This window comes from Podarcis bocagei (assembly GCF_964188305.1).
Source record: "Podarcis bocagei genome assembly, chromosome: 4".
In the NCBI taxonomy this organism is placed as follows: domain Eukaryota; kingdom Metazoa; phylum Chordata; class Lepidosauria; order Squamata; family Lacertidae; genus Podarcis; species Podarcis bocagei.
Window position 1 is genome coordinate 99,451,345 of NC_138128.1, and position 26,270 is coordinate 99,477,614.

A 26,270-nucleotide genomic window follows, 5' to 3' on the forward strand; every position below is an offset into this window, starting at 1 on the left:
GGCGAGGGTCTCCCGGCAGAAGGGGGCGCCGCTGGCTCCGGCTCTCAGCGCAAGTCTCAGCGGGGGGCGGGCGAGGACGGAGCACGGCTGGAAGCCCCCGGACCCTGCCGGGAGGAGGAGAGGCGCTCGCCAAGCCCAGATCTGGAGCTCCACCTACAGCCCAAGGAGAGGAGGGGGCAGGGAGGCCTCCCCCACCTGCTGCAACAACACATTGTTGATGGCTCACTGTTGTTTTCTGTTTGTTGCCTTAATTTATTCCATTCTAGTCTACCCTTTGCTTTCTTCTGAAATGGGGTGTGCTGGCAAAATGACAGTAGCACTCTTTTAAAAAGGCAGAGCATTGTTTAATCTCACATTAGCTCTGGTTGAATTTACGGAAAGTGTTTCACTTATTGCAGAATATGTACTTAGAACTTATAAGCACTTCTTATAAAAAGAAGCAACAGCTTCACAATTGTTCTCAAAAGCTAACTAGAGACAGCAATTTCCAGGGACTGAGACACACGGATGCCAGCAAGACCAGTATGTGTGAATAGTGACTCTTGGGCGATATGGGAATGCATAGGTTGCGCTAATGTGTGAGGAACGGTGGTTTTGTTTTTGAAATGTCACCTATAGGAAGGATGTGCACCCACTTCCTCTCCCTGGTTGCGCGACACACAAAGGCAGCATTCTGAAAGCAAAACTGATCCAATGGGGTCAAAATAGATTGTCTGCCTCAATACAGCTCTCCAAAGATCTTGCTTGGGAATTTAGGTTGGTACTTAAAAAGATTTTCTTGAGTATCTTTCTGTGTTCCTGTATGTATAAATGCAGCCTCCTTGCCATTGAATGTTGCTGCAAATTTACGAGCTTCAGTCTTGGGGACAGAAGAAAACAAGGAAGTTGCTTGCAGCCGGCTGCTGATTTGCTTCTTTTAAGCATCATGTCTGAAAAAAGTTGCTATGATTTGGATGCTGGAGGAGTTTTTAGTATTTCCCCCCTAAAATGTCCACAGAGCATCCCCCCCCCTTTGGGACAATTTCTGAGTCTTTTGTCTCTCTTTGCTTTTTCCCTAGCAGAAAAGAAAGGAGTGAGTCCACATTCCTCAGTGGAATCTGCAAAAGTAAGTGGTTTTATCTATTTCTCTGGGGTTTATAGTTAATAAAGAACTAACTCAGAAACTCCTATCAAACACTAGGGAAAATGATAACAGTTAGAACTATGGGTAGAAATTGAGCCTTTGCCATAAAGTTCATCGGTTTTCTGATTTCAGTAATGAAAGTACAGCTCAGAGTGTCATATTCTGCAAATGCCATTGGCTATAAATAAAATGTGACTGACTGAAAATATTCTGCAACCCCCCCCGCCCCCCCAATAAGTGATGTTATGGATGGTGTCTGCTCTTGTTTTTTGTGTCAAAGGGATGGCTCTCTCTGTCTAGGTTCTTGCATGGCCTTTTTGTTGATGCTGAACTATAGGAATCTCTTTATTTATTTCCCAATTTGAATGCTCAGAGTAGCATATGTGTGGTTCTCCCACTTGACCTTCACAGCTCTGTGAGGCTGGATTGAGAGAGAACAAGTGGTGAATTGAACTCAGGTGTCTCCAGTCAAAATCTACCCACTGCACTTCACTGCCTCTCCAGTTGTTACTCTAGTTGTTAAGGATCCGCCATCAGGGTAGTTTAAAAATGTCCTGAAGCCACACCTGTCTGCCAGGTCCAGCGCAGCTGAAAAGAGCAGTTCGTAAAGTACAGTGGTACCTCGGGTTACAGACACTTCAGGTTACAGACGCTTCAGGTTACAGACTCTGCTAACTCAGAAATAGTACCTCGGGTTAAGAACTTTGCTTCAGGATGAGAACAGAAATCGCACGGCGGCAGCAGGCCCCATTAGCTAAAGTGGTGCTTCAGGTTAAGAACAGTTTCAGGTTAAGAACAGACCTCCGGAACAAATTAAATTCTTAACCAGAGGCACCACTGTATCCGAATGTGGGAGGGGGAAGAAAGTTTTGAGAACTGGCTACAGAAGATTGCTGAGAAGCAAGCGTTGCTTTCTCTTCACCTGCTCAGCCTGGACATTTCTAAATGGTGGTTCTTACAAAGTTCACAGTAAGTCTTCAGTACTTATCTAAAAATAAAAAAGTGGCCTTGTAAAAATGCTGCCCTGTAACTTCCCACTACTTAAGTTAGGGGAAGTGTGAAATACTTAGAACCTTACAGAGGAAACATCTCAAACTGAGCTTCCTGTGCTCAGATCACACATCTGGGCAGTCCTGTTTAGGTTTTTGTAGGTGACAGAAATTGGTTTGGTTCTCATGTTAATGCAATTCTACCTAATTTGCACTTCCCAAAACAATGCATGAGCCAAAGCAGAACTATCCACTGAAATCCATTCTTCTCTGAATTTTTGATGCCACTCTCCAACCAAAAAAATACCATATGTACAGAGGTGTGCATTAGAGGAAAGTGTGCCTAAATGCATACATTAGCAAAAATAGCATATGAACATATGAGAGAAAATTATTTGCAATTTTTTTAAAAAGGATGTTTGCAAACTGATGAGAAAATGTCCAGACTAAAGTTTCTAAAAATGAGAAACCAAGGGGAACGAAAGCTCCATCCATCTCTGCTACGGATATGCCAGCACCTTCCGATCCAGCTGCAGTGTTGAAGGAAGGCTTCCTAGATTTCTTTGGGAGCCTTGAAAACTGCAGTTGAAGGGACGTGTAAGACATGCATGTGTCTGTGTGCATCATGGTGTTTGCTGAGCTCTGAATTGGGAGCCTTGAGCTCTGGATTCAGAGTTTAGACATGAGCTCATTCTCCTCTATATTTCTTCTTAGGACTTCCTTTTATGAGCATTTTTATATTGAGTTAAATCAGAACTAGAGGTTCCAAAAGGTGGCTGGTATTAATATCAAAAGGTTAAGAGAAAGTCGTTGTGTGGGTTACAGCATTATTGTAAAAAAAAAGTAGATTTCATGTCTCCCCCTCCCGCATCTCCCTTGTCCTATTTATATTATCTTTCATCAGGCATTTCAGCCTTTAATTTATACCAGATGGTCAATTTCCTCGTTCTTCTCAATTATTTTCTTATTGTCAAGTCCATTTTTAAAGTCCTTGCTTTCCCCAGGATTTATGCTTCTTTTGGTTTGTGAGCCTGGTGTGAAAGCCTTTCATGCATTTTGCAGTGTTGCCGCCCCCCCCCCCCCCGCTGATTTGAATCCCTGAATAGTCAAAGGTTGTTCCCAGAAGAGCCCCATTTTACTGGAGTTAAATGTTTCAAAAGACACCTTGGGGTCTGGAGTCTTGTGTCATCAAAATAAGATCCCATCAACACATTTGCTTCAGTTACATAGATATTATTGCCACCGCTTTTCTCACCTGGGAACAGCTTGCTCACCTGTATTTTTCTGCCATGGTTTCTAGGGGAAGTAAACCCAGCCTTCCTGTTTGCAAGGGGAAGGAAACCAAAGCAATGGAGCCAAGCTTCCTCAGAGCTTTCCCAGAGTTTCAAGTCAATCCATTCTCAGAAGAGGAGGACATTGCGCAAGGTATGTCACCATAGAAAGTGTGACCAAATGTACAAAACAGATTCATTAATTCAATATTATTTCTAGACTTAATCCAGTCTGTTGTTGGATAGGTTGGTGTCTCCACCACCACTTGCCATTTCCAACTTAGGAAATGCAAAGGTACTTGAAATATACTCAGAGTCGCAAAGTGATTTCATGCTCTTTATTCAGCTCATAGTGGTGAGGAGGAATGAATGAAAGTCCCCTCACAGTATCTGCTTTATATACATTATTTACACAATGGGCTGCACATGATTGGCTAATTCCGGAATTCTACTGTAAGCCAATCAGGTTGTGGATTCACTTCTATCTGGAGCAGGATTGGGTGGTTCCTGCCAACCAATCATACTGCCGCATTGTTCTTGGACCAATCAGACTCTTGCATTCTGAATCCTATTGTTCTAGGACTAATCAGACTGCTGCAATTTGGATCCTATTGTTCTAGGACCAATCAGACTGCTTCAGTTTGGGTCCTATTCAACTCAGTACATAACAGTACTTGATAAATTAACCTAACTGCGAAGATTATCTATCACAGCGTTAAGTCAAACAAATATGGCATCATTTTTATGATGTGCTTTCCTTTTAGGAAGTGCCTCCTTTATCACCCTTCAAAAAAGATTATGTCACTTTGTATTCACTTAATTATAATTTCAAATTTGTGATATTGACCATTTGCCTTCCGCTGTGATGGGCTTCCTTCACAGGTCCAAATTATTAGACTTTTTTGCTTGAATTGGCAATTTGGTGGTGAAATGGTGATGGTTGTACTCAGGACCTGGGTGAGTTAGACTGTATAATTGTAACTGCTGTTTGTTTGCATCTCTTTTAGGAGAAAAGAGGAAATACATAAAGCCAACTTCTCGAAATGACCCTAAACTAGAAGCTCTACAAACAGTAATGCACTTTTCCCTCATTTTAGTTAGCTTATGGTTTTTTAACAACCGCATTTTCAAAGATAAAATTCCAAGTTGACAAACAGTATACTTGAGGAATATTTTGTTGGGCGGGCTGGTCCTTCTTCTTAACTGAACTCACTTGGGGGCTGGGGGGGAGCAATAGGGCTCCACCTGCCCTATACCTTTTAAACAGCCATGGCTTCCCCCAAGGAAGCCTGGGAAGAGAAGTTTGCTAAGGGTGCTGAGAGTTGCTGGAGAGCCTCATTTCCTTCACAGAACTACAATTCCCAGAGTTTCCTGGGAAGAAGGATTGACTGTTTACCACTCTGGGAATTTCAGCTCTGGAAGGGGAATGGGCTTTCCTAACAACAGTGTTAAAGTGACCCATCAGGCCTTAATCTGAAGTTGAGCATTTCATGTCGCCACTCCCATCCTGTGAAACCCTCTTCCAGCAGAGACACGGCAGGCATCTTCTCTTTTGACTTTCAGACATCTTTTCAAGACAGACCTATGGGGTTGTTAAAAATGTTCACGAACAACCTTAGCTGGTCATTTTATTGATTGTTCTGTACCACTTTCAATGGTTCATAAAGCTTTCATATTGCTGTATGCCACTCTGATATTTTATGAGAGAGCAGTATAGAAATACCAAGAGACTGCGATCTACTCACAGAATTAAAAACTGGCAATGATTTACCCCATTTTGTGGGGTTCAGTTCAGACGTCCACTAATCTACTGGTAGATCATGATCTAGCTGTTGGACGTGGAATTTGCTGCCAAGGAGTGTGGTGGAGTCTCCTACTTTGGAGGTCTTTAAGCAGAGGCTTGACAACCATATGTCAGGAGTGCTCTGATGGTGTTTCCTGCTTGGCAGGGGGTTGGACTCGATGGCCCTTGTGGTCTCTTCCAACTCTATGATTCTATGATTCTATGATTCTATGCCTGAAATAGTCCATCTCTCTCTCTCTCTCTCTCTCTCTCTCATTCCCCAAGCATATGTGGAGTGCAGGTGGTAAGGAGCACTTGCTAGGAGAACTATGGGCTCCTGGGCAGAAAATGATGCTTGGGAACCATGGGAGCTGTCAGGGCCGACCCACACATGAGACAAGGTGAGGCAGCCGTCTCAGGCAGCAGAATCCACAGGGGCAACCGATCCCAATGTAGATCTTTATTCCCCCCTTGTTCCTGATGCAGATGTTCACTCACCCTTCGTCCCTGGTGGGGAGGGGGGCATCATTTTGTAGTTCATCTCAGGGACCGAAATGTCTTGGGGTGGTCCTGGGAGTTCTAGTTCTCTCTGCCTCACAATTTGCTTTAGGAGGCAGAAGACGCTACAGATCCCAAACTCCCTGACAGGAAATGGCACCCCTGTCCCTAGCAAGCCTCATCCTTGCATGTAACCATCTTTGCTTTCTTAAAAATAAGGGTTCTTTCTTTCTTTCTTTCGCTTGGGAAGAGAGGACTGGCAGCCCAGAGCTGTTTCAACCATTTTTTAAGCTTTCATGAAAACACTCGAGGATTATTAAAGTATTCTGCAGAAGAGCTTGAGACCCCCCCCACCCCCCTGGGTGTCAAAGCCAGCTGAGAGGAAGCTTCTTCTTACTACTTCAGACTGCCAGTAGCTTAGCTCTCCCACATACAGAAAATATCTCCACCTCCAACATTAAAGAAGATTCTCGCTTAGCCCTTTTACTGACGTGTCCACTTTCAGCGTGCAGAGAGACTGCTTGTTTAGAGGAGCATTCAATAATGTGAGCTTCATTCTCTGCCACTGGTTTTCTGGCTAAATATGGACTAGACTAGGCCTTGTATGGACTAGAGCCAGTGTGGTGTAGTGGTTAAGAGCGGTAGTCTCGTATTCTGGTGAACCGGGTTCGCTTCCCCGCTCCTCCACATGCAGCTGCTGGGTGACCTTGGGATAGCTGCACTTCTCTGAAGTCTCTCAGCCCCACTCACCTCACAGAGTGTTTGTTGTGGGGGAGGAAGGGAAAGGAGATTGTTAGCCGCTTGAAGACTCCTTAGGGTAGTGATAAAGCCGGATATCAAATCCAAACTCCTCCTCCTCCTCTTCTTGCTCTCTGCAAGATGCTGGTGTGATGTTTCAGCAATTCGGGGGTAATATGCCAGCAGGATAGCTCACTTGGTACAGCATGAAACTCTTAATGCCAGGGTCGTGGGTTCGAGCCCCATGTTGGATCAAAAGATTCCTGCATCGCAGGGGGTTGGACTAGATAACTCTTGTGGTCCCTTCCAACTCTACAATTCTATGAACTTTTTTGGTTAAAAATATATACTGGAATGAATTAAAATGTTAAAATATATTTTATTTCTGCACTTCAGATACTTATATGCTGCTTAATATTCAGAATTTCCAAGCAGTGTACAAAAGCATGCCACTCTTGTCAAGTGCATGAAATTTAACCAGAAACACACATATATGCTAAATTTAGGGCTCTTCCATTTTACTTTTACATTACAGTAACAACCAATTACAGAATTGGGATACTTTGGCACAGATTGTTGAAGTAAATCTGATTTCTATCTTTTTTTAAAAAAGAAGAAGAAGTGAGAAAATACCCAAATGCTGTTATTCAAGACAACATTTCCCCCCACAGTTCTTTATGGATTGGATTAACACGACTCTCAAGCATGAACACATTGTGGTGAAAAGCCTTGAGCAAGACATGTATGATGGATTAATACTTCATCATCTCATAGGTAAGCCATTTTTGTTTTAAATGTGGGCATTTGGAAATACCTGTATTGTGAAATAAATCTCATTACAGAGTGACCCCCTATAATTAATATTTATTACCAGCTCTTTTTCTTAGCTTACATGCAGATCAGCCAGATAACTGAAATATTCTGAAGCCTGAATGGCGTGTTTCTTCTCCCACACTCTCTCTGAAAATTTAGTTTTCTATGTATTGTCTTTCTTGCAATTTGCTCCTGCCACAACATAGTGTATCCTTGAAACACTTGCACACAGAATCAAGATCATCCTGTGCAGAAATAGCATGCATGCACACATGATGGTAGCATGTTGTTCTTGTGTGACCATCATGAGCAGATATTGTGGGAGCCTGACGGGAAGGGAGCAGCAAAAGAAAATAATTTTGAAGAATATAGAATGAAGAAAGAGAAGAAGGCCTTGCCAATGGCAGGATTTTATGCAGACGGGGAAAAGCAGAGACAAAGACGAACCCTTGAAAAGGACAAAACATAAGCACTGCTAGCCTTCAGTGACTGATAATTCATATGGCTTCGTGGTTCCTGCCACAGGTCCTTTATTTGCTGTTACCTTTTCTTTGTGTGTGTTTAGAGTTAGGGTAGGGGAGAAATGCGGCTAATTTGCACTTCTTGAACCAAAGAACAGCTATCCTTCAACATTCAAACTGCTTTAAATTTTGCAGTACACAAAACTGTGCATGCATATATTAGTGAAAATAACTTGCAAAATGCATTGTTGGATAAATTGCTTGAAAAATTGTGTCGATTTGGCAATAATGCATATAAAAATAGGTATTTGGATAAATGTGGAATCATAGAAATCTAACAATACAGTATTTACAGTCCAGACCCCTGAGTGTTCTATAAGATACACAAAGGGATCTTTTGTCAATGACCTTTCACTTTCATTTCAACGGTTGCTCTGAATGCCCTAAGTGAATGAAGGACACACATCTATTAGCTGTTAGGCTTTTCTACAGCTTTTCAGGCACAAAATGGCTCTGGAAGAGGCTCACACCACTTAAAATCCAGTACACAATGCTGGGGGTTGGTGTTGTGTGAATTAAAATAAGACACTTTTGTGCCAGGGCTTCCTGGAGGAATTAGAATACCCTGCAATAAATTGCTGAACCAGAAGTCAGACTATATTCTCCATCTTTTTTTCTTGTCTCCTTTTCACCTCCTAGAGCAACTTGGATCCCTCAGTCTGGAAGTAGAGGAAATTGCATTGACAGAGAAGAAACAAAGGCTTAAACTTGAAATTATTCTGAAATCTGTGAACCAGTGTTTACAGCTAGAAGAAAGCAAACTGAAATGGAGTGTAGACTGTATGTACAAATGCAAAACACAAACCGGATACTGAATAATAATATATCTCCTTCCTTTTTCTTATCTTGGGAACCTAGTGGTGTAAATGAAGAAGATCCTCTAGACTGGAAGTAAAAGAACTAAGTACCCCCCCCCCAAAAGTTGTAACTCCTGACAAACTAATGGCTAGGTTTCTTATAACGTTTGCAGGAGAAACACAAAGGCACCTACCCACAAAAATATATCAGCATAAAAGTAATATTTTATATAAAAACCGGTCACCAACACCCTAGTCTTCCCAAGAAACAAACCCAGGTCTGGACTATACAGATAAAAACAGCATTGATTCCCAATTGCTGGAGTCCCCAGGTGCTAAGTGCAAGTTTAGCCTTGCAGCAGATATTTCCTCCCAGATAAATGAGTGGTGAGCATTAATTGCTGTGGAGGAAAGTTAGTGCTGCACTTGGAGACAAGATGGAGTGTGGAAAGCGCCTTTCCATCTCTGCCTCTCTGTGGCCTGGCCCTTGCTGATAAGGCGTGCATTTTCTACTGCTCCAAGGGTCCTCCAGACACGCACTTCTGTCATAAGGACGGCCATTTTGCTAACTAAAACAACAAGGGTTCCATTGGTGAGGGATTCTGAGGAACAGAGACTGAGGGCCAGCCTAAGCGTGCATTTGTTAAGGACATCTTGGCCCACTGGGCTATAAAGCCCCCTCCTCACTTCTTCCAGGCCCCACCCTGGCGCCACCAGGAGCTACATACCCCCGCAGCTTTAGAAAGAGTACCATTGTACCAAAATCTGCTAGCATTTAAACCATTTCCAGATACGGTTTATTTATACGGTATTTCCAAATATTAATTGGTTTACACTTCATCCGTTTGCCTTGTCCTCTTCTTTTAGCCATCTTCAGGAAGGACTTGCTGTCCACGTTGCATCTTCTGGTGGCCATTGCTGGCCACTTTCAACCAGAGCTCGCTATACCTCCGAACGTTAAGGTGGATGTAATAAACGTAGAGGTAACGGAACAATTTTCCCTTTCTTTCTTCTCTCTGCTGAGCTTGTTAAGATGGTCTTTGCACCCTGAGTGAGGCAAGCATGCTGCAGTTAGAGAAACTGCTTGCGATGGTTGTGGGAGAAGGCACAGGAGCCAAGCATTGCCCCAGTTTTCATCCACACACCGACCTCAGAGAGGTGCTGTGGGGTAGGGATGGGGGGTGGGATTTGGAGACAGTCCTTTCGCTTGCACTGTGGCAACCATGTCACCATTCTGCAGCATAGTGTTCAGAGTGGTACCACCACGATTTGGTGAAGAAGGCATGGGACCAGGATTGGTTTCATAGGTCCACATGTCTATTTCTCACTTGCCTAGCTGTAGAGTGGCTGGGGAAACCCAGCCAGATGGGCTGGGTATAAAGAATAAATTATTATAAATTATTATTATTACGGAATCAGCAGCCCACGTGACAGGCTGCACGGCAGTGGGCAGTGCCTGGGAGACCCTGTGTCTTCCATCTCAGCTCCATCAGAAGTGTCATGGACCCTAGTACAAGGTGGATTGCAAACAAATATCCTCTCAGGGCTGTTTCTAGAACTCTGATTAATATTAGGAATATTAAAAACATGGATGCAAAATGTCAAATTCAAATGTTGAAAACAAAATGTCAAATTCAAATCCTCAAATCCTTAACGTGAATTTTTATAACAAAATTCAATTACGTTGGACTTTGCAGTTAGTTGGTGCTAAGTCTTATAAGCCAACCGAAGCCCTATTTATTCACCCAGACTTTGGGCTATGTCTGTGATGCTGCACTTTATAAATAGTTGTTTGACTGTGTTGTATGACTTGGTTGTGTTTTATTGATATAGTATCTGCTTTAGAATTATTTGTATAATGAAAAGCAACTAACAAAAAGAAATGGATAATCTTATGATTCTCTTGACATTTTATTATTAGATGTGAATATTATAAGCTGTCCACTCTGAAGCAGTACCACATACTAAATACCATTACATATAATGCCATATCTGTTAAATGTTAAATACCATTGCATACCAGCAATTACATTAAATTAAACATTGCATGCTGACTATCAAATACTGTCAAATGTTCACTGTCAAATAACTAATTCTGAAATCAAATAATTGATGTTGAGATATCAAATGTTCACTGCATATATAGTAAATATACTGAGATAATATGCAATGAGTAATTGACATCAAAATTTGCACTAATTCCTCATTTTATCACACTGTTAATAAGCTCATGTGTAATGCTAAGCTAAACTATGGCTCCGAGCTAACATACAGGCTCCCAGAGAAGAGTGGGACGCGGGTGGCGCTGTGGGTAAAACCTCAGCGCCTAGGGCTTGCCGATCGAAAGGTCGGCGGTTCGAATCCCTGTGGCGGGGTGTGCTCCCGTCGTTCGGTCCCATCGCCTGCCAACCTAGCAGTTCGAAAGCACCCCCAGGTGCAAGTAGATAAATAGGGACCGCTTTATAGCGGGAAGGTAAACGGCGTTTCCGTGTGCTGTGCTGGCTCGCCAGAACAGCTTTGTCACACTGGCCACGTGACCCGGAAGTGTCTGTGGACAGCGCTGGCTCCCGGCCTCTAGAGTGAGATGAGCGCACAACCCTAGAGTCTGTCAAGACTGGCCCGTACGGGCAGGGGTACCTTTACCTTTACCTTTTTAATGCTAAGCTAAACTATGGCTCTGAGCTAACGTACAGGCTCCCAGAGAAGAGATTGTGGCCCCTTTGCTTCTTCCTGGCCTTTCTTCTGCTAGTTTGGCTTAATGTGTTGTCCAAGCCCAAGCTCAGGGTTTCGCTGTCTCCAGACAAACTTTGTCCTGTGGTTTACAGCTGTTGCTTTGTCTGGATTACATGCTAAACCAAACCATAACTTAGCTCAGTGCAGTACTGCAGCAGAATGAATGGGGAGGAGCAAATTGGCTGTGATTTCCTATGTGTGAATGAGGACTATTTACTACTAACTTTCCAGTACTTGATCCAACCTTTTCCCCAGACAGGGACTCAAAGTGGCTTACAGATAAAAGAGAAACAGTTAAAAACATTTTTTCCAAACCATTAAAAAGCAATTAAGCACTAACTTGTATAAATGCTCAAACAAACCATATACCTATAGGAATTCTATTGGCAGAAAACGTGTGAAGTTGCACTGCCAAAGTATGCAGAGCAGGGAGAGTATTGGGCAGAGCTATATGAGCAGAAGCAAAACCAGGATTCTCCACTCCATGTTTGCTGATGCCATTACAAGGGGCATGTTTATGTTTGCAGTGCCAGGAGCAAGATCCCCAGCCACGGCTCCCACTTTATTAATTTCAATTATTTATTTATTAAAACACACATTTTGCCTTTCTGCCTTGCAAACCCTCAAGACAAAAGCATTTCAGAACCCATAGCTAGGAATGGGGAGTGGCAGGGGGAGAGTTGCTGAGGGAAAGCTTATGGCATTTCTCCTTTTGGCAGAAAACACAAGGTTGGGATTGTGTTTTTGTTGAGGATGCTCTGTTTGACCCCAGAATGTGTAGATTTTGCCTAAGATTTTGGTATAATTAAGATGCAATCCTATACCTGGTTACCTGGGAGTAACCTGGTCAGTCTTCCTTCTGTGTAGAAATGCTCAAGATTCCACAATAAAGAAATATTGCACAGCACATTCCTGAGGTATATTGTTCCCCTTTCCTTCTTTTTTTGCAGTTAGTAGTTGATACCTTCTTTTTGCATCCTTTCTTTCTATTTCATAGCATACAGCGAATGGATTTAAGACAGAAGATTCAGTTGAGTACATCACCGGGAACAGGTAAAAGACAAAATTTGCCTTGAACTCTGAATGGAGAAGTAGAAAGATGGAAATTACATTTGTCTCTACTTACGTGTCAGTTTTATTGTGCAAATAAAAGTTAACAAAGAGTAGAAAATGTATTGTGTTTGGTACTGGTTTCTGTAAATCCCACAGAGTTCTTTATTTAGGTGGTTTTGGAAATGAGTGCCAATTCATCCCTTATTTGCTGGCTCCTCAGCTCCTGATCATGACACCAGGCAACATCTTGCCACTTTCCGCCTTGGCTTCAAACATCAGAAATGCCATTTGCCTTCTATGGCTTTGTCCTTACCAATATCTTTTATAATCTGTTATGTTAGACAATTTCTAATATGAGAAACTACGCTTATAAGATAAACCTGTATTGAATTTTGAGCCAGAGACTCATGTAACAGCTACATTTTATATTTCAGTCTCTTATTTCATAGTGACAAATTCTAGAAAGGCAGGCATGCGAATCTGTTGCCACAAAATAACTGAGGTTGGAGTGCTGTGCAATTTTATGTCCAAGTAAATATGTGTCGCCTTCTGCCCCATGAGGCTTGTCGCAGCCCAGAGATAAACTATTCAACCTGAGATATTGTGGGCTGCAACCACCTATTACTTCAGATGCCTATTTGCTTGTTTTCTAACTCATCTTTCTTTTGTTGGGTATTTAGGGAACCTGACGAAAGTTCTCCACGTAAGTTACAGAACTAAGGACTTATTCCATTGTGTCTCCACCATGATCTGTTTTGAAAAGCTCTGTGGCAGTTATTGTTCTCTGCAAAAAGCCTCATATCTTCATCATCAATGGCAATCTCCTGATGAAGATCCACCATTGTTTTACTAAACTTCTATGCATAGCAGCAGAAAATAATTGTTCTGAGGTTAGGTATGAGCTGGAAAGTCACCTAGGGCTGTTGAGACTTACAACGTTATAATTGTAGCTGTGCCCATGTAATTCAGATAAGATTGAATAAATTGCTCACGTACTCTTATACTGCCTGCTATACTATGATAGCTGAAAAGAACTAATTCAACCTTTATTAAGGAAACTAACTACCTAGCCGCTCATAGGAAATACCTTGTTGCTGACAAAGACTCGAATGAATATTGATTTTAGACTCTGGATCTCAGACTTTAGATGATGGAGTATTCCTCTTAATGTTAAGAATGTTAAGAAGTATATATGACATTTCCGTTTTGTCTACCGCTTCTGCCCCTGGATGCTGATGTAGTTATATGTGTTATTATCGTTCTTTCTGTTGTCTTTGACTTTGACTGTAATAAATATTGATTGATTGGACTTTCAACTCCCGCCAGTCCCAGCTACCATGGCCATAGTCAGGGGGGGGTGATGGGAGTTCAGCAACATCTAGGGAGCCCCCCTCATAGATTTGATGCTTTATTGAACAAACATACAGAAAGACAGGTTCCTGTCCCAAGGAATTTCCAGTCTAAGGGTGCAATCCTAAGTAGTTAAAAGTCAATCTCATTGAGATCAAAACAGCTTTCTCCCAGAGAAATGGGTATAGGATTGCAACCCACATTTCTGTAGTACAGAATGACAGCATTGGGAGGAAAAGGCAATTGAGAGGATGGGATGGCGCATAGACCCACAAGCCCACAAAGAAGCCATATGCAGAGCACTCCACCTCCACCCTCCTTTGTTATTGGGCTAAGATATGGGTCATTATGACCTGCATTGCAAAACATAATACAGAAAAACTCTCATGTGGTGAAATATATTGAAAATAATCAATTTGGTACTTTACTCTAGAAGCTGAAATCTTTGATGAATTAATGGCACATGCTCCAGAGAAAGTGGATGCAGTGAAAGAGGTAAAACAAACACCCTCAGGTTTTTGGTTTGTTTTCCCCCAGACAGTTTATAATGTGATATATAACCAAGAAACGGTGATTTGATGCCATGCTCTGTTCCTTTAGGTATTTTTGAAGTTTGTCAACAGACATGTTGGGAAGTTAGGACTAAGTGTGAAAGACATTGATTCTCAGGTAAATATATTCTACTCATGATCCTATGTTGCATTTAATTTATGAACTGCTTTATGGTGTTTGCCCTCATATCAACCCTTGGAGGCCTATCACTAAGCATTTCCCTTTACAGATGGGAAACACAGGTGGGGGCTGCAACTTGATGAAGGCCACATAATAAGTCAGTGTGGAGCACATGAACACTATGTAGCTGCGTCCTTCGTGGGCAGGACTGTCGGAACCGGGGATGAAAAGCCAGCTGGCTTGGCTCCAGCCGAAGCGTCTCCCTTCTCAGCCTTGCCGCTGCGGAGACCCATCAGTAACACTCCTCCGACATGTGTCTGCAACTCAAGCTGCTGTGCATGCAAAGCACACATTACTCAGCAGAGTAAACACACAACAGATCAGGCTCGAGGCGTGGATACTGTACTAAACTACGCATTTATTCTACATAAATCAGAACAAAGAAAAACATGGCCTCTCTCCTTGTCATTCTTCTCGGAGAGAGAGAAAACAAAAGCAATGCAGAGCGGAACTTCTGCTCACGGGATTCCAGCAATCTGTGCTGGAATGTAAACAGACATGTGACATAACAATCCCACATATCTGCAGCAAAGGGTGGAATGGAATTCCCAACAAGGACTACTTCAAATGATGGGAAATCAAGTTTAAGCACCAGCCTCACGTGGTTAAAAAGACAATTTATAGAGAGTAAGCACGCTAAGTGAGGGCTTCCTTGATTTCATTCTTCATTTCAATATCTCAGATGCTTGCAGGAACCCCATTTTTTAAATTTATGTATGCCATTATTATTTCTTCCTTCTATCAGGGAGCTCTGGCTATGCACATAGTTTCCTTCTCCTATTTTATCATTTCCATGAGCCAGTGAAGTAGTTCAGTTCCAAGATAGTGACTGAAAGGGTCACTGAGTGAGCTTTGTGGCTGAATGCGGAATTGAACCCGCACCTCCCTGGTCCTAGTCTAACCACTACACCACATTGGTGCACATCTAAGCTTTTTTTATTGCATGCATAGAAATTAAATGGATTAATTAGATATACATGTGTTTGGAAGCATGTGTATCATACATTCATATTCATTGGACTCGGGATTTGCTACAGCTTCCCACCAAATGTACATCTGGTGGCAAACCCAGGTTCACTTTGGTGGAACATGTGCAGTGGCCCAGCATCTGCAGCCAAGGGGGGACTTGCATCTGTTCTTGCCAGATGCAAGTCCAGCTTTTTGCTCTCTGCATTAGTGTCAGGAAAAAGCAGCAATGCGAAAGCCAGCTGCAGGTGTCTGGAATGCAAAACAGGATGTTGATGTCTGGGACTGTATTAGTGGAACAAAGGGGCAGTCTATTCACTGTACTGAGCACCGGATGTTAGCTCAGAGTGTCATCTGACCTGTACTGGAAGTACAGGGGTGGAGTTTCTCTCTCTACTGTTGGAGTCTGGAGAGTGCAGACGTGTTTCTCTGTACTGCTGGAATGACAGGAATAAAAGACATGTAAATAGATTTCTGTCTGTCTCTTTCCCCCCTCCCTGAGGGAAGCAGGGAGGAGGGAGGAATTGGTGTGTCCCTCTCACGTTGAGTGGGATCGCCGATAGAGACCTTGCCTGTATCCTGCCGGGAGACGCAGACGGGGAGGTCAGCCAGGATCTCAAGCCGAATGCCTGGAGCAAAGGCCAGTGACCTCTGACTGCAGCTGAGAATCCTGACAATTAGTACCCTGGAAAGTGAAGCGATGCAAAAGTTTTTCATATAACCCACCTACAAAGAATTTTTAATTCTTGGCATAAGATCAGCACTAAGAGAAATCCTTCTCTGGATTTTGTCTTTTGTCAAAATAATAAGCAACTTTAAAACTTGATCTATATGGCTGACATGATTCTTTCATTCAAATGGCACTGGAATCTAGTCAGAGATAAATGACTTACCTGTCACACTAATAACCTATGAACTGGACCTAAAGTGCTGAAATTTGGATTCAGGCTGTAACATACAGATGTGGGTGATATATAACATATAGTATTGTAGCACTTCAAGAAGTTTTTGCGTGACTGTTTTGTGCTGCTGCACACAGAAGCTTTGGTAAGCTTTGGGGGGCAAATATGAAGAAGCTTTTGTCCGGCAGGAAAGTTCTTTAAGTCATGGAGGTCTTGTGGATTACAAAACTGACCCTGCGATCATTTTAATAATCTTTAATGTAATGCCTCTGTTCATTTCCCCCCAGTTTGCAGATGGGGTTATTTTACTCTTGCTAATTGGGCAGCTTCAGGGCTATTTCGTGAATCTGGGAGATTTTTTCCTGAAACCAAGTTCCCCTGCAGAAATGGTAAGTTATTCTTTATGCACCCAATTGTGGGTACAGGGCATTTGGAGGCCCAACTATAAACTATAATAGGTGGGACACACAGATAATTTCCCCAAATTATTTCCAAGCTTCGTAGGTGCCGCATGCAAAGGGAATAAACCGGCCTGTAGCAGATCCCACCGTTGTTGTGTCACCAAAGTGAAGTGGATCCCACCTCTCTGGCTACCAACTGTGGCAGAACCCACCAACTTATGTACTACAGTGGTACCCCGCAAGACGAACGCCTCGCGAGACGAAAAACTCGCAAAACGAAAGGTTTTTTCGTTTTCGAGTTGCCTCGCAAGACGAATTTCCCTATGGGCTTGCTTCGCAAGACGAAGCTTGCCCCGGGGACAGCGGGTCTTCTCTTTTGAAGCAAGGGGCTGCAGGGAGATCGCTATCTCCCCGCAGCCCCTTCCTTCAAAAGAGGTCCGGGGGCAGCGGGAAGCTAAGCGCTTCTTTCCCGCTGCCCCCCGACGTCTTTTGCAGCAAGGGGCTGCAGGGAGATCGCTATCTCCCCGCAGCCCCTTCCTTCAAAAGAGGTCCGGGGGCAGCGGGAAGCTAAGCGCTTCTTCCCCGCTGCCCCCCGACGTCTTTTGCAGCAAGGGGCTGCAGGGAGATCGCTATCTCCCCGCAGCCCCTTGCTTCAAAAGAGGTCCAGGGGCAGCGGGAAGCTAAGCGCTTCTTTCCCGCTGCCCCCCGACGTCTTTTGCAGCAAGGGGCTGCAGGGAGATCGCTATCTCCCCGCAGCCCCTTCCTTCAAAAGAGGTCCGGGGGCAGCGGGAAGCTAAGCGCTTCTTCCCCGCTGCCCCCCGACGTCTTTTGCAGCAAGGGGCTGCAGGGAGATCGCTATCTCCCCGCAGCCCCTTCCTTCAAAAGAGGTCCGGGGGCAGCGGGAAGCTAAGCGCTTCTTCCCCGCTGCCCCCCGACGTCTTTTGCAGCAAGGGGCTGCAGGGAGATCGCTATCTCCCCGCAGCCCCTTCCTTCAAAAGAGGTCCGGGGGCAGCGGGAAGCTAAGCGCTTCTTCCCCGCTTCCCCCGGACGTCTTTTGCAGGGTTGCCGGCATGCCGAAGCCTGCGCGCGCTGACCATCAGCGCCGCGAAGCCTGGGAGCGCTGATGTCAGCGCGCGCAGGCTTCGGCATGGCAGCAACCCTCCGCCAGCAGCGGCAGCGCTGCCGCTGCTGGCGGAGAGGTCCGCGAAGCCTGGGAGCGCTGATGTCAGCGCCCGCAGGCTTCGGCATGGCGGCAACCCTCCGCTGTCCGGGGCGATTTTAAAATGCCGCCCGCCAGCATTTTAAGATCGCCCCGGACAGCGGAGAAGTCCTCCGCTGTCCCAGGGTTTTTTAAAATGCTGGGGGTGGGAAGAAAAGCCCTTGTCCCCCCCCAGCCTTCAGAAGAGGTCCGGGGACAGACTGTCTCCGGACCTGGTCTGAAGGCGGTTTCCCTAGGAATGCATTAATTGATTTTCAATGCATTCCTATGGGAAACCGTGCATCGCAAGACGAAAAACTCGCAAGACGAAGAGAATTGCGGAACGAATTAATTTCGTCTTGCAAGGCACCACTGTACGTGTAACCTCCACAGTTTATCTTCGTGGTTTTTGTGTGGCGGTAAACTTAGATCCTTGGAGACTCAAGCAGAAGTTGAAAAAATAAGACATATTAGTTTTAAAGAACGAAGTTAATAAAACAAAGGATGTGTCAGAATGTTCTTTCAGGAAACAGTTAATTTATTAATAATTATACTTAATCTAGTGGATGATATAGGCTTCTAAACAAGGTAATAAATGCACTGCTTCTTTTAAATGTCAGCTGTTTTTACTCCTCAGATGTTACAGGTTTTTAGACAAAAGTTTACTTCCACTTATTTCACTTCAGTTCCTAAACTTAGTTGTTGTGTAGGTGTTGCAGATTAATACAGTGGTGCCCCGCAAGACGAATGCCTCGCAAGACAGAAAACCCGCTAGACGAAAGGGTTTTCCGTTTTGGAGGTGCTTCGCAAAACGAGTTTCCTATGGGCTTGCTTCGCAAGACGAAAATGTCTTGCAAGTTCCTGCGGTTTCCCCCCCTCCCCCCTTTTTCCTAAGCCGCTAAGCCGCTTATCAGCTGATCCGCTAAACCGCTTAACAGCTGATCCGCTAAGCCACTTATCAGCTGATCTGCTAAGCCGCTTATCAGCTGATCCGCTAAGCCTGCTAAGCCGCTAATAGCGCTAATCCGCTAATCCGCTAATGGGCTTGCTTCGCAAGACGAAAAAACCGCAAGACGAAGAGACTCGCCGAACGGATTCTTTTCTCTTTTTTTTATAAAATTTTTATTGGTTTTACAAAATTTTTTAAAGACAAACAAACACCTAAAAAGACATACAAACACGTATAATTTCATAACATTTTTTTTCATAAACCTCTTTTCCGGGACTCCCCCATACCCCCCCTTTCTGCATTCCAATGTCCATAATTTTTTAGCAACTTCTAAATATTCCTTTCCAACCTCTGTCATCTTAATCTTTTCTATAATCTGTTCTTATGTCACTGTATCCCTTTTTTTCCTGCAAACCTCAACATTCTAACATTCATCAAGTTTATAATAGTCCTTCAGGTATCTCTTAAATTTTCTCCATTCTTCTTCCGCCGTCTCTTTTCCTTGATCACGGATTCTGCCTGTCATCTCGGCCAGTGTCATATAGTCCATCACTTTCATCTGCCATTCTTCCAGAGTAGGTAGATCTTGTGTCTTCCAATACTTTGCGATGAGTATTCTTGCTGCTGTTGTAGCATACATAAAGAAAGTTCTATCCCTCTTTGACACCAATTGGCCGACAATGCCCAAGAGAAAGGCCTCTGGTTTTTTAGGGAATGTACATTTAAGTACCTTTTTCATTTCATTATAAATCATTTCCCAGAAAGCCTTAATCTTCGTGCATGTCCACCAAAGGTGATAGAAGGTACCTTCAGTCTCTTTACATTTCCAACACTTGTTATCGGGCAAATGATAAATTTTTGCCAGCTTGACTGGGGTCATGTACCACCTGTAAACCATTTTCATAATGTTTTCCTTTAAGGCATTACATGCCGTAAATTTAATACCGGTGTTCCATAACCATTCCCAGTCAGCAGACATAATGTTATGACCAATATCCTGTGCCCTCTTAATCATAGCCGATTTAACTGTTTCATCCTGTGTATTCCATTTCAGCAGCAAGTTATACATTCTTGATAAATTCTTAGTATTGGGTTCTAACAGTTCAGTCTCTAGTTTTGATTTTTCCACCTGGAAACCAATTTTCCTATCCTGTTTGAAAAACTCCATTATTTGATGATATTGAAACCAATTTTGTACTTTATGTTTCAATTTCTCATGACTTTGTAATTTCAATTTATCTCCCTCCTGTTCCAAAATTTCCCAATACTTCGGCCATCCGACCTCCATATTGAGTTTCTTCACTGCCTTAGCCTCCACGAACGGATTCTTTTCGTCTTGCGAGGCACCACTGTACTTTGGTTCTTAAACAAGGAGCTGGTACTTTCTGTCCGTTTCCCAGCCTTTGATCAGTCATACTCCTGAGATACCTCTGGCAGCCTAACAGACCCAGGGGATCCCCACGCACCCCTTTTTTCCTGGTTTGGGAGTCTTCTCTTTCTGGAAGATCTCTCCCCTCCTGACTGGAAGGAGACCCAAGGAGACAGTATCCTCACAGCTTCTCCTTCTCCTGGCTCCAACTCAGTCTGAATGCTCTCCCAAGACACTCAACACAGTCTTCCTGTCTAAGCTCAGAGACTACTTTCTCTAGCTGTAGATAATTTTCCCAGGGTAGATGTTACACACGCAGACTAGGACCAACTCTTTTTCTCTCCCTCCTGCTCTCTCTTAAACCATCTCCCCATCAGAATCCTTTCTCTGAAACGGCTCCTTTTATTCTCCCTCCCAAAGTTCTGGCTCCACCCACCTTTGTCTATCTGTCTAGGTAGCCAATCAGAGAGAGGCTCCAGCCCTCTGGTGGAATTCTGAGGCACTGCATCACCAGACTCTGGTCTGGTTCAGCTGTCCGTCACATAGCCCTCTTGGGGTGGTGTGCATTTTGGCGTTCACCTGACTTTGCCATGTTGGCCACAGTGATCGAAGATATCTCTCTCCTCTGCGCCTTTCTCGTGGGGCATTCTCAGTCTGCCTGCTTCCTCCCACTCTGCCCATCCTACAGGCAGAGGCTGCATGGGGGAGGCTGCCTGTGTGATCTGTTTTTTCTGCGCAATGTCTTTGCGCGGCTCCATTTGTGCATGGGTGGCACAATGTTACACAGGAGGAGCGCAAGGTGCAATGTTTCGCTAATGTTAAAGGCTCAGAGGGGGAATATTACTTCAATCGCTGCGCTCCTCCTGAGTAACGTTGCACCGCCCCTGCACAAATGGAGCCGCGCAAAGACACCACATGGCAAAAACAGACTGCCTACAGTCTCCCTCCCAGCTGTAGGGCAGGCAGAGTGGGAGGAGGCAAGCAGAATACAGTATGGAGGCTCTGTGGGGAAGGTGAAAAGTGCTAAAAGTAATTGGAAAAAAAGCTTCACCACTCCCCCCCCCAAAACAGGCTCAACTCTGCCCCCCCAAATCTCAGTGGTGAGGGAACAGCTGATAGGTGGCCTGTTAGACGGGTGGGGCTGTTAGCCTCTGGGCAATCCTCCCCCCAAAAATTTCAACAAGTCAGGGCAATTCCCCCCCATTTTCTTTTTTTGGGGGTCCCCAAAAATAGGGGGCATCCTATACATGGGGGGCGTCCAATACACAGAAAAATACGGTAATATGTTGTTGTTTTCCATTGGTGATAATTTTTCCAGAATTGACACCACCTTTTCTTTTGTTGACCCTTCTCAGGTACACAATGCAAGCCTTGCAGTAGACTTGCTAATGGATGGAGGCCTTCTGGATGTACCTATCAACCCTGAAGGTTAGTCATTGTACAAGAAGGGGTGCGTTTACACTTCATGTTTCCATATCACCTTAGGAGCACTTCTCAGATGTCTGTGTACATTCCAGCACTAGCTGTTGCAGCACAAGAACGGATGTTTTGACTTTCACTGTTCTGTTTTGGTATTGCTTTTGTTCCCTTCTCTCCGAGAGCAAGAAGGAGAAGAGACATGTTCCTTTTGTTCTGAACTGTCAATAATAAAGTAGCTTTAGTGCCCCCACCTTGGGCCTGGCTTCTGCTGATGATTTGTTTACTCTGCTAATGTGTGCCTACTGTCGGAAGACATGGGTCACGGAGTTCTGTTGGGAAGGAGACAGATGATTATTCCGGACGTCACGCAGGAGGGAGAACCGGGCAGACACGCGTAATGGCGATTGGCTGGATGCCCATCCTCCGGTTCAGACGAAATCCCAACCGTCACCTCTGTTCCTGAGCTTTGGCTTTGTGGTAGCTGCCTTGGTTCCCCCATTTCATTCTAGGGAATGCAAATTCAAGGTGTTATATGGGCTGTTCCTCTTCAGCTCAAGGATGTACAATTTACCCATTCTGCTTTTGTCTGCCTTATGTTTTCACAGATCTTGTGAACCGAGATATGAAGACCACGTTGCTCGTCTTGTACTGCCTGTTTTCCAAATACAAGACCAAAGAGGCATGAAGTACAGAAATCAAAAGGCCTATGCCATATTTGCTAGTGAATAGTCTACTTTTCTGTGCCAATAATTGTTTGATGCTTTGCGTCTACATACAACTGATACATATTGTATGCGTAGATGAGAATATGTTTCAGTATCCTAAACTTGGTGGGTGCTGACATTTACTGGTAATTCTTAAGGTTTTAAGAGGGTCAGCAGGAAATGGCAGGTAAGACTTGAAAGAAATCAGCATGGCATTTGAACATCTACTGAACGCAGTTTGTATTCTTGTTGGCATCTGTCTGTCTTGAGAGACAATGGAGTGTGCCTCCAGGGATGAAGTTGAGTCACTGTGTTTGCAGCACCAAAGTGACCTCCCTGGGGCATTAGCCAGTGTGTCTGGAGGTCCTGGGCTGCCCAGATGACAAGACCACCCTGTTGTGGTCCAAAGGAAAGCAGAGCAATATGTTTGGCACCAGCTTGGCTGCAGGAGTTGCTGGGAGGGGACCTACAAGGCATTATCCAACAGTCTTAGGGATGCTACTCTGGATTTGTGTAGGGTTTACTCCTTAGTCTTTTCTTCTTACGAAGATATTCTGCAAGACTGTAAAGGTTTAGAATCAGAGTTTTCCTTCTCCCTAGAAGGGCTACCTTCCAGGTTGACAAGCCCCACCTGCACCTCACTTCCCTCTACAGCACGTGCAGAAACCACCTTCTTGACCATTGGATCCACTATTGGTCTCACCTGCTCAATCTGCTGGAGCCTGTCTCCACATGCAGGAAAAGTCGCTAGCTCATCAAAGGTTTGAAATCCATTGGCTACCCTCACCTGGTTTAGCTGGCCAGTTGAAGCTGTTCCTGAGGTGTGGCCACTGTCATATGTTGACAGCTTCTAGGAGTGCATGGTGGGGACCAAAGGTGGACAAACAACTGCAGAAGGAGCACGACATATCTACCCCACAGAGGTACAACCCCTCCCCTAACATCCCCATATGCCCCAATGCACTTTGTAGTCTTTGACATTTAGTTATGCACATAATATTTTCCCCTGTGCACATTTTAAAATCTTCAGAATTACCAGTAAATGCCTGTATTCACTGTTCAGTAATATGTGCGTTTTTGTTGATGCCAGTATTATAGCCTCACCAATTTTGATGTCCTTAATAAGATTCAGATTTGTATAGCTATAGAGTTCTTAGATGATGTGCAATCTCCTGGCCATAGCTTTTCCTCCAAATTTAATTATTTCCCCATAATTTCTCCCAAGATGTCTGCATGTATATCAATAATAAGTTTCTGGTGCACACAGAGGATTTCAGAGAAGAAAATTATTCAAAGGGGAGCTTTTCAGTACAACCAAAAATGTTTATGAAAAATGTGAATAGTTTCAGTGCTTTTGTTTTTGCCTGTCATGTTTCTCCATAAGTATTGTGAATCAAGATATGAAAATGACATTGCAGGTTTTGAACTGCTTGTTTTACAAATACAAAACTATAAAAAGCAGAAATCAAATAACCGTATTATGTTTTATTTAACTTTTAAAATATATAGTTCTAGTCTTTATACTTTTAGACTTCCCTCAGCCTGTCTGGAAATTTTCCATATTATCACAATTATTCACATTTCTTCCATCTATATTGTTTTTTTTAACCATATTAGTCTTAACAAATATTATAAAACAATATTTATCTCCGTTATTATCTCCATTATTATCACAGAGCTTCTTGAAAACCTACAAGCGTTAATTGTCCTTCACATATATTTTTAATATACTCTGTAAATTTATTCCAGTCCTCGGGAAATCTTAGGTCTCATCGGTTCCGAATTCTCCCCGTTAATTTATCTAATTCTGCGTACTCCATCAGCTTCATTCGCCATTCTTCTTTTGTCAGGATTTCTTCCTGTTTCCATATTTGTGCCACCAAAATTCTTGCCGCTGTTACTGCATATAAAAACAACTTCTCATCCTTCTTTTTTATATCATTTCTTAATATTCCTAACAGAAGAGCTTCTGGCTTCTTAACAAAAGTATATTTCAACATTTTTTTCAACTCATTGTAAATCATTTCCCAGAAACCTTTCATTTTATTTACATTCCCACCACATATGATAAAATGTTCCTTCTTTCCCCTGACATTTCCAACATTTATTACTAACTTTATACATCTTTCCAAGTTTTACTGGTGTTACATACCATCTATATAACATTTTCATAACATTTTCTTTTATTGTAGTACATGCAGTAAATTTCATCCCTTCTTTCCACAATCTTATCCAATCAACAAATTGAATATTATAACAAAAATCTTTGGCCCACTGAATCATTGCAACGTTAACCAAACCTGAAACTGTTCTTAACCTGAAGCACCACTTTAGCCAATGGGGCCTCCTGCTGCTGCCGTGCCGCTGGAGCACGATTTCTGTTCTCATCCTGAAGCAAAGTTCTTAACCCGAGGTACTATTTCTGGGTTAGCGGAGTCTGTAACCTGAAGCGTATGTAACCTGAAGCGTATGTAACCCAAGGTACCACTGTAGATAAATAGCTACTGCTGTGGCAGGAGGTAAATGGTGTTTCCGCGAGCTCTGGTTTCCGTCACGGGGTCCCGTTGCGCCAGAAGTGGTTTAGTCATGCTCAGGGCTGGATTTAGGTTTGATGAGTCCCTAAGCTCCTGAAGGTAATGAGGCCCTTTCTATGTCCAGCTGTCCTTCGTCAACAACAAAGTGCTGCTGTTTTTTGTGTTGAATATATACTATATGGTAATTTATGGACTTAATTACATCAAAGAAGCCTATGCAACACAAAACACTGTTGCTGTATGTAGGTTTTATTTTGTTTTTTTTTAATCTTATATTTTGGAAATGCACATCTTTTTTCCCCCTTTACATTTTTTGGGGGGCCCCAAGAGACTAGGGCTCTAAGCTATAGCTTGCTTAGCTTATACAGTACGTAAATCCGGCCCTGGGTGGGGTCTGGGAGGGGCTGCCTTGGCGGGGGGGGGAGGGCGGCGGCAAGGATGAGGTCTCGAAGAGGCGCCCAGGACGGAGGGCGGCCGGGGCGGAGAAGAGGTGGGGAGGGAGGTGGTGGTGGGGCGGCGGGGCAGAAGTGCCATTGCATCGCGGGCGCCCTTGCCCGGCAGCAGGAGGGGAGGGAGGAGCCGAGCGGGGGGGGGCAGCTGCCTCCACGCCCCCTCCTTCACCTGCTTCTTCCCGGCGGCCAGATATAGCGGCTTGGCGTGGAAGTGCTGCTCTGCCAGCGGCGTAGCGTGGGTTGTCAGCACCCGGGGCAAGGCAAGTAATTTGCGCCCCCTAACCCCTAACCTGCCGCCGCTGCCAGCTTCTTCTTGCTGCTGCCTGGTCTGGTCTGGTGTGGTTCTCTCCCGCGCTCAGCGCTGCGCTGGGTGGCCGCTGCACTGTCCCTCCCCCAGATAGTCCCTCGCTCTCTCTCCGCACTGCACGCCTGGCACCCACCCCCTCCACAGTGGGCAGCGGATTCGCACAGCCAGCACTGCAGTGATAGAGAGTGAGTGAGCCAGGTAGGGGCAGAGAGCTGCGAGTGCGAGCGCCCCCCCCCGATGTTGCGCCCGGTGCGGCCGGCCCCCCTGCACCCCCCACGCTATGCCACTGTGCTCTGCACTGGCGTCTTCTGCTCCTGGGTTGCGCGCGGGCTTTCCGGCAGCTTTCTGGTGCGCCCGCCTTGCCTGCCTGCGTGGAAGTCAGTGCCTTTGAGCCCGGGCAACTTCCACATCAAGGCTGCAGCTCCCGCTTACTCAGGCGGCGGGCGGGAGGGGACAAAGGAGGGGCGGATTGTGACATCAGGCACCATCATAGTGACGCTACCGGGGACGTGTTTCCCCTGCCTGTGGAGACAGGCTCCCAGTGCAACAGCAGCGCTGCCTAGGGGGGCTTTGAAGTGACAGTGAAACACCACGATTCAGTGTTGTCTCCCGAAGCAGACGGAGGGTTCCAGCACCAACTTTTGGAAGAATATTTAGCAGCTTTGCAG

The 26,270-nt window shown here is 44.4% G+C and overlaps 1 protein-coding gene across 5 annotated transcripts; it reads left to right on the forward strand.

Annotated features, from left to right (window-relative positions):
* The first annotated feature begins 404 nt into the window (after nt 1–404).
* On the forward strand, nt 405–22,291 carry PARVG (parvin gamma). Of its 5 annotated transcripts, none has more exons than XM_081191867.1 (14): nt 406–756; nt 1,059–1,105; nt 3,444–3,537; nt 4,391–4,455; nt 7,074–7,176; nt 8,376–8,516; nt 9,401–9,516; nt 12,264–12,319; nt 13,000–13,022; nt 14,103–14,164; nt 14,270–14,338; nt 16,557–16,658; nt 21,542–21,614; nt 22,211–22,291. In XM_081191867.1, exons 3-14 carry the CDS (start codon nt 3,462–3,464, stop codon nt 22,288–22,290), a joined length of 966 nt encoding a protein of 321 aa, XP_081047993.1. In that variant the 5' UTR covers nt 406–756; nt 1,059–1,105; nt 3,444–3,461; the 3' UTR covers nt 22,291. The 5 variants fall into 5 exon arrangements, with proteins under 5 accessions (XP_081047995.1, XP_081047993.1, XP_081047994.1 ...); XM_081191868.1 differs by having other exon boundaries at nt 1,062–1,105; XM_081191865.1 differs by having other exon boundaries at nt 408–756; nt 3,413–3,537.
* Nucleotides 22,292–26,270: the final 3,979 nt, after the last annotated feature.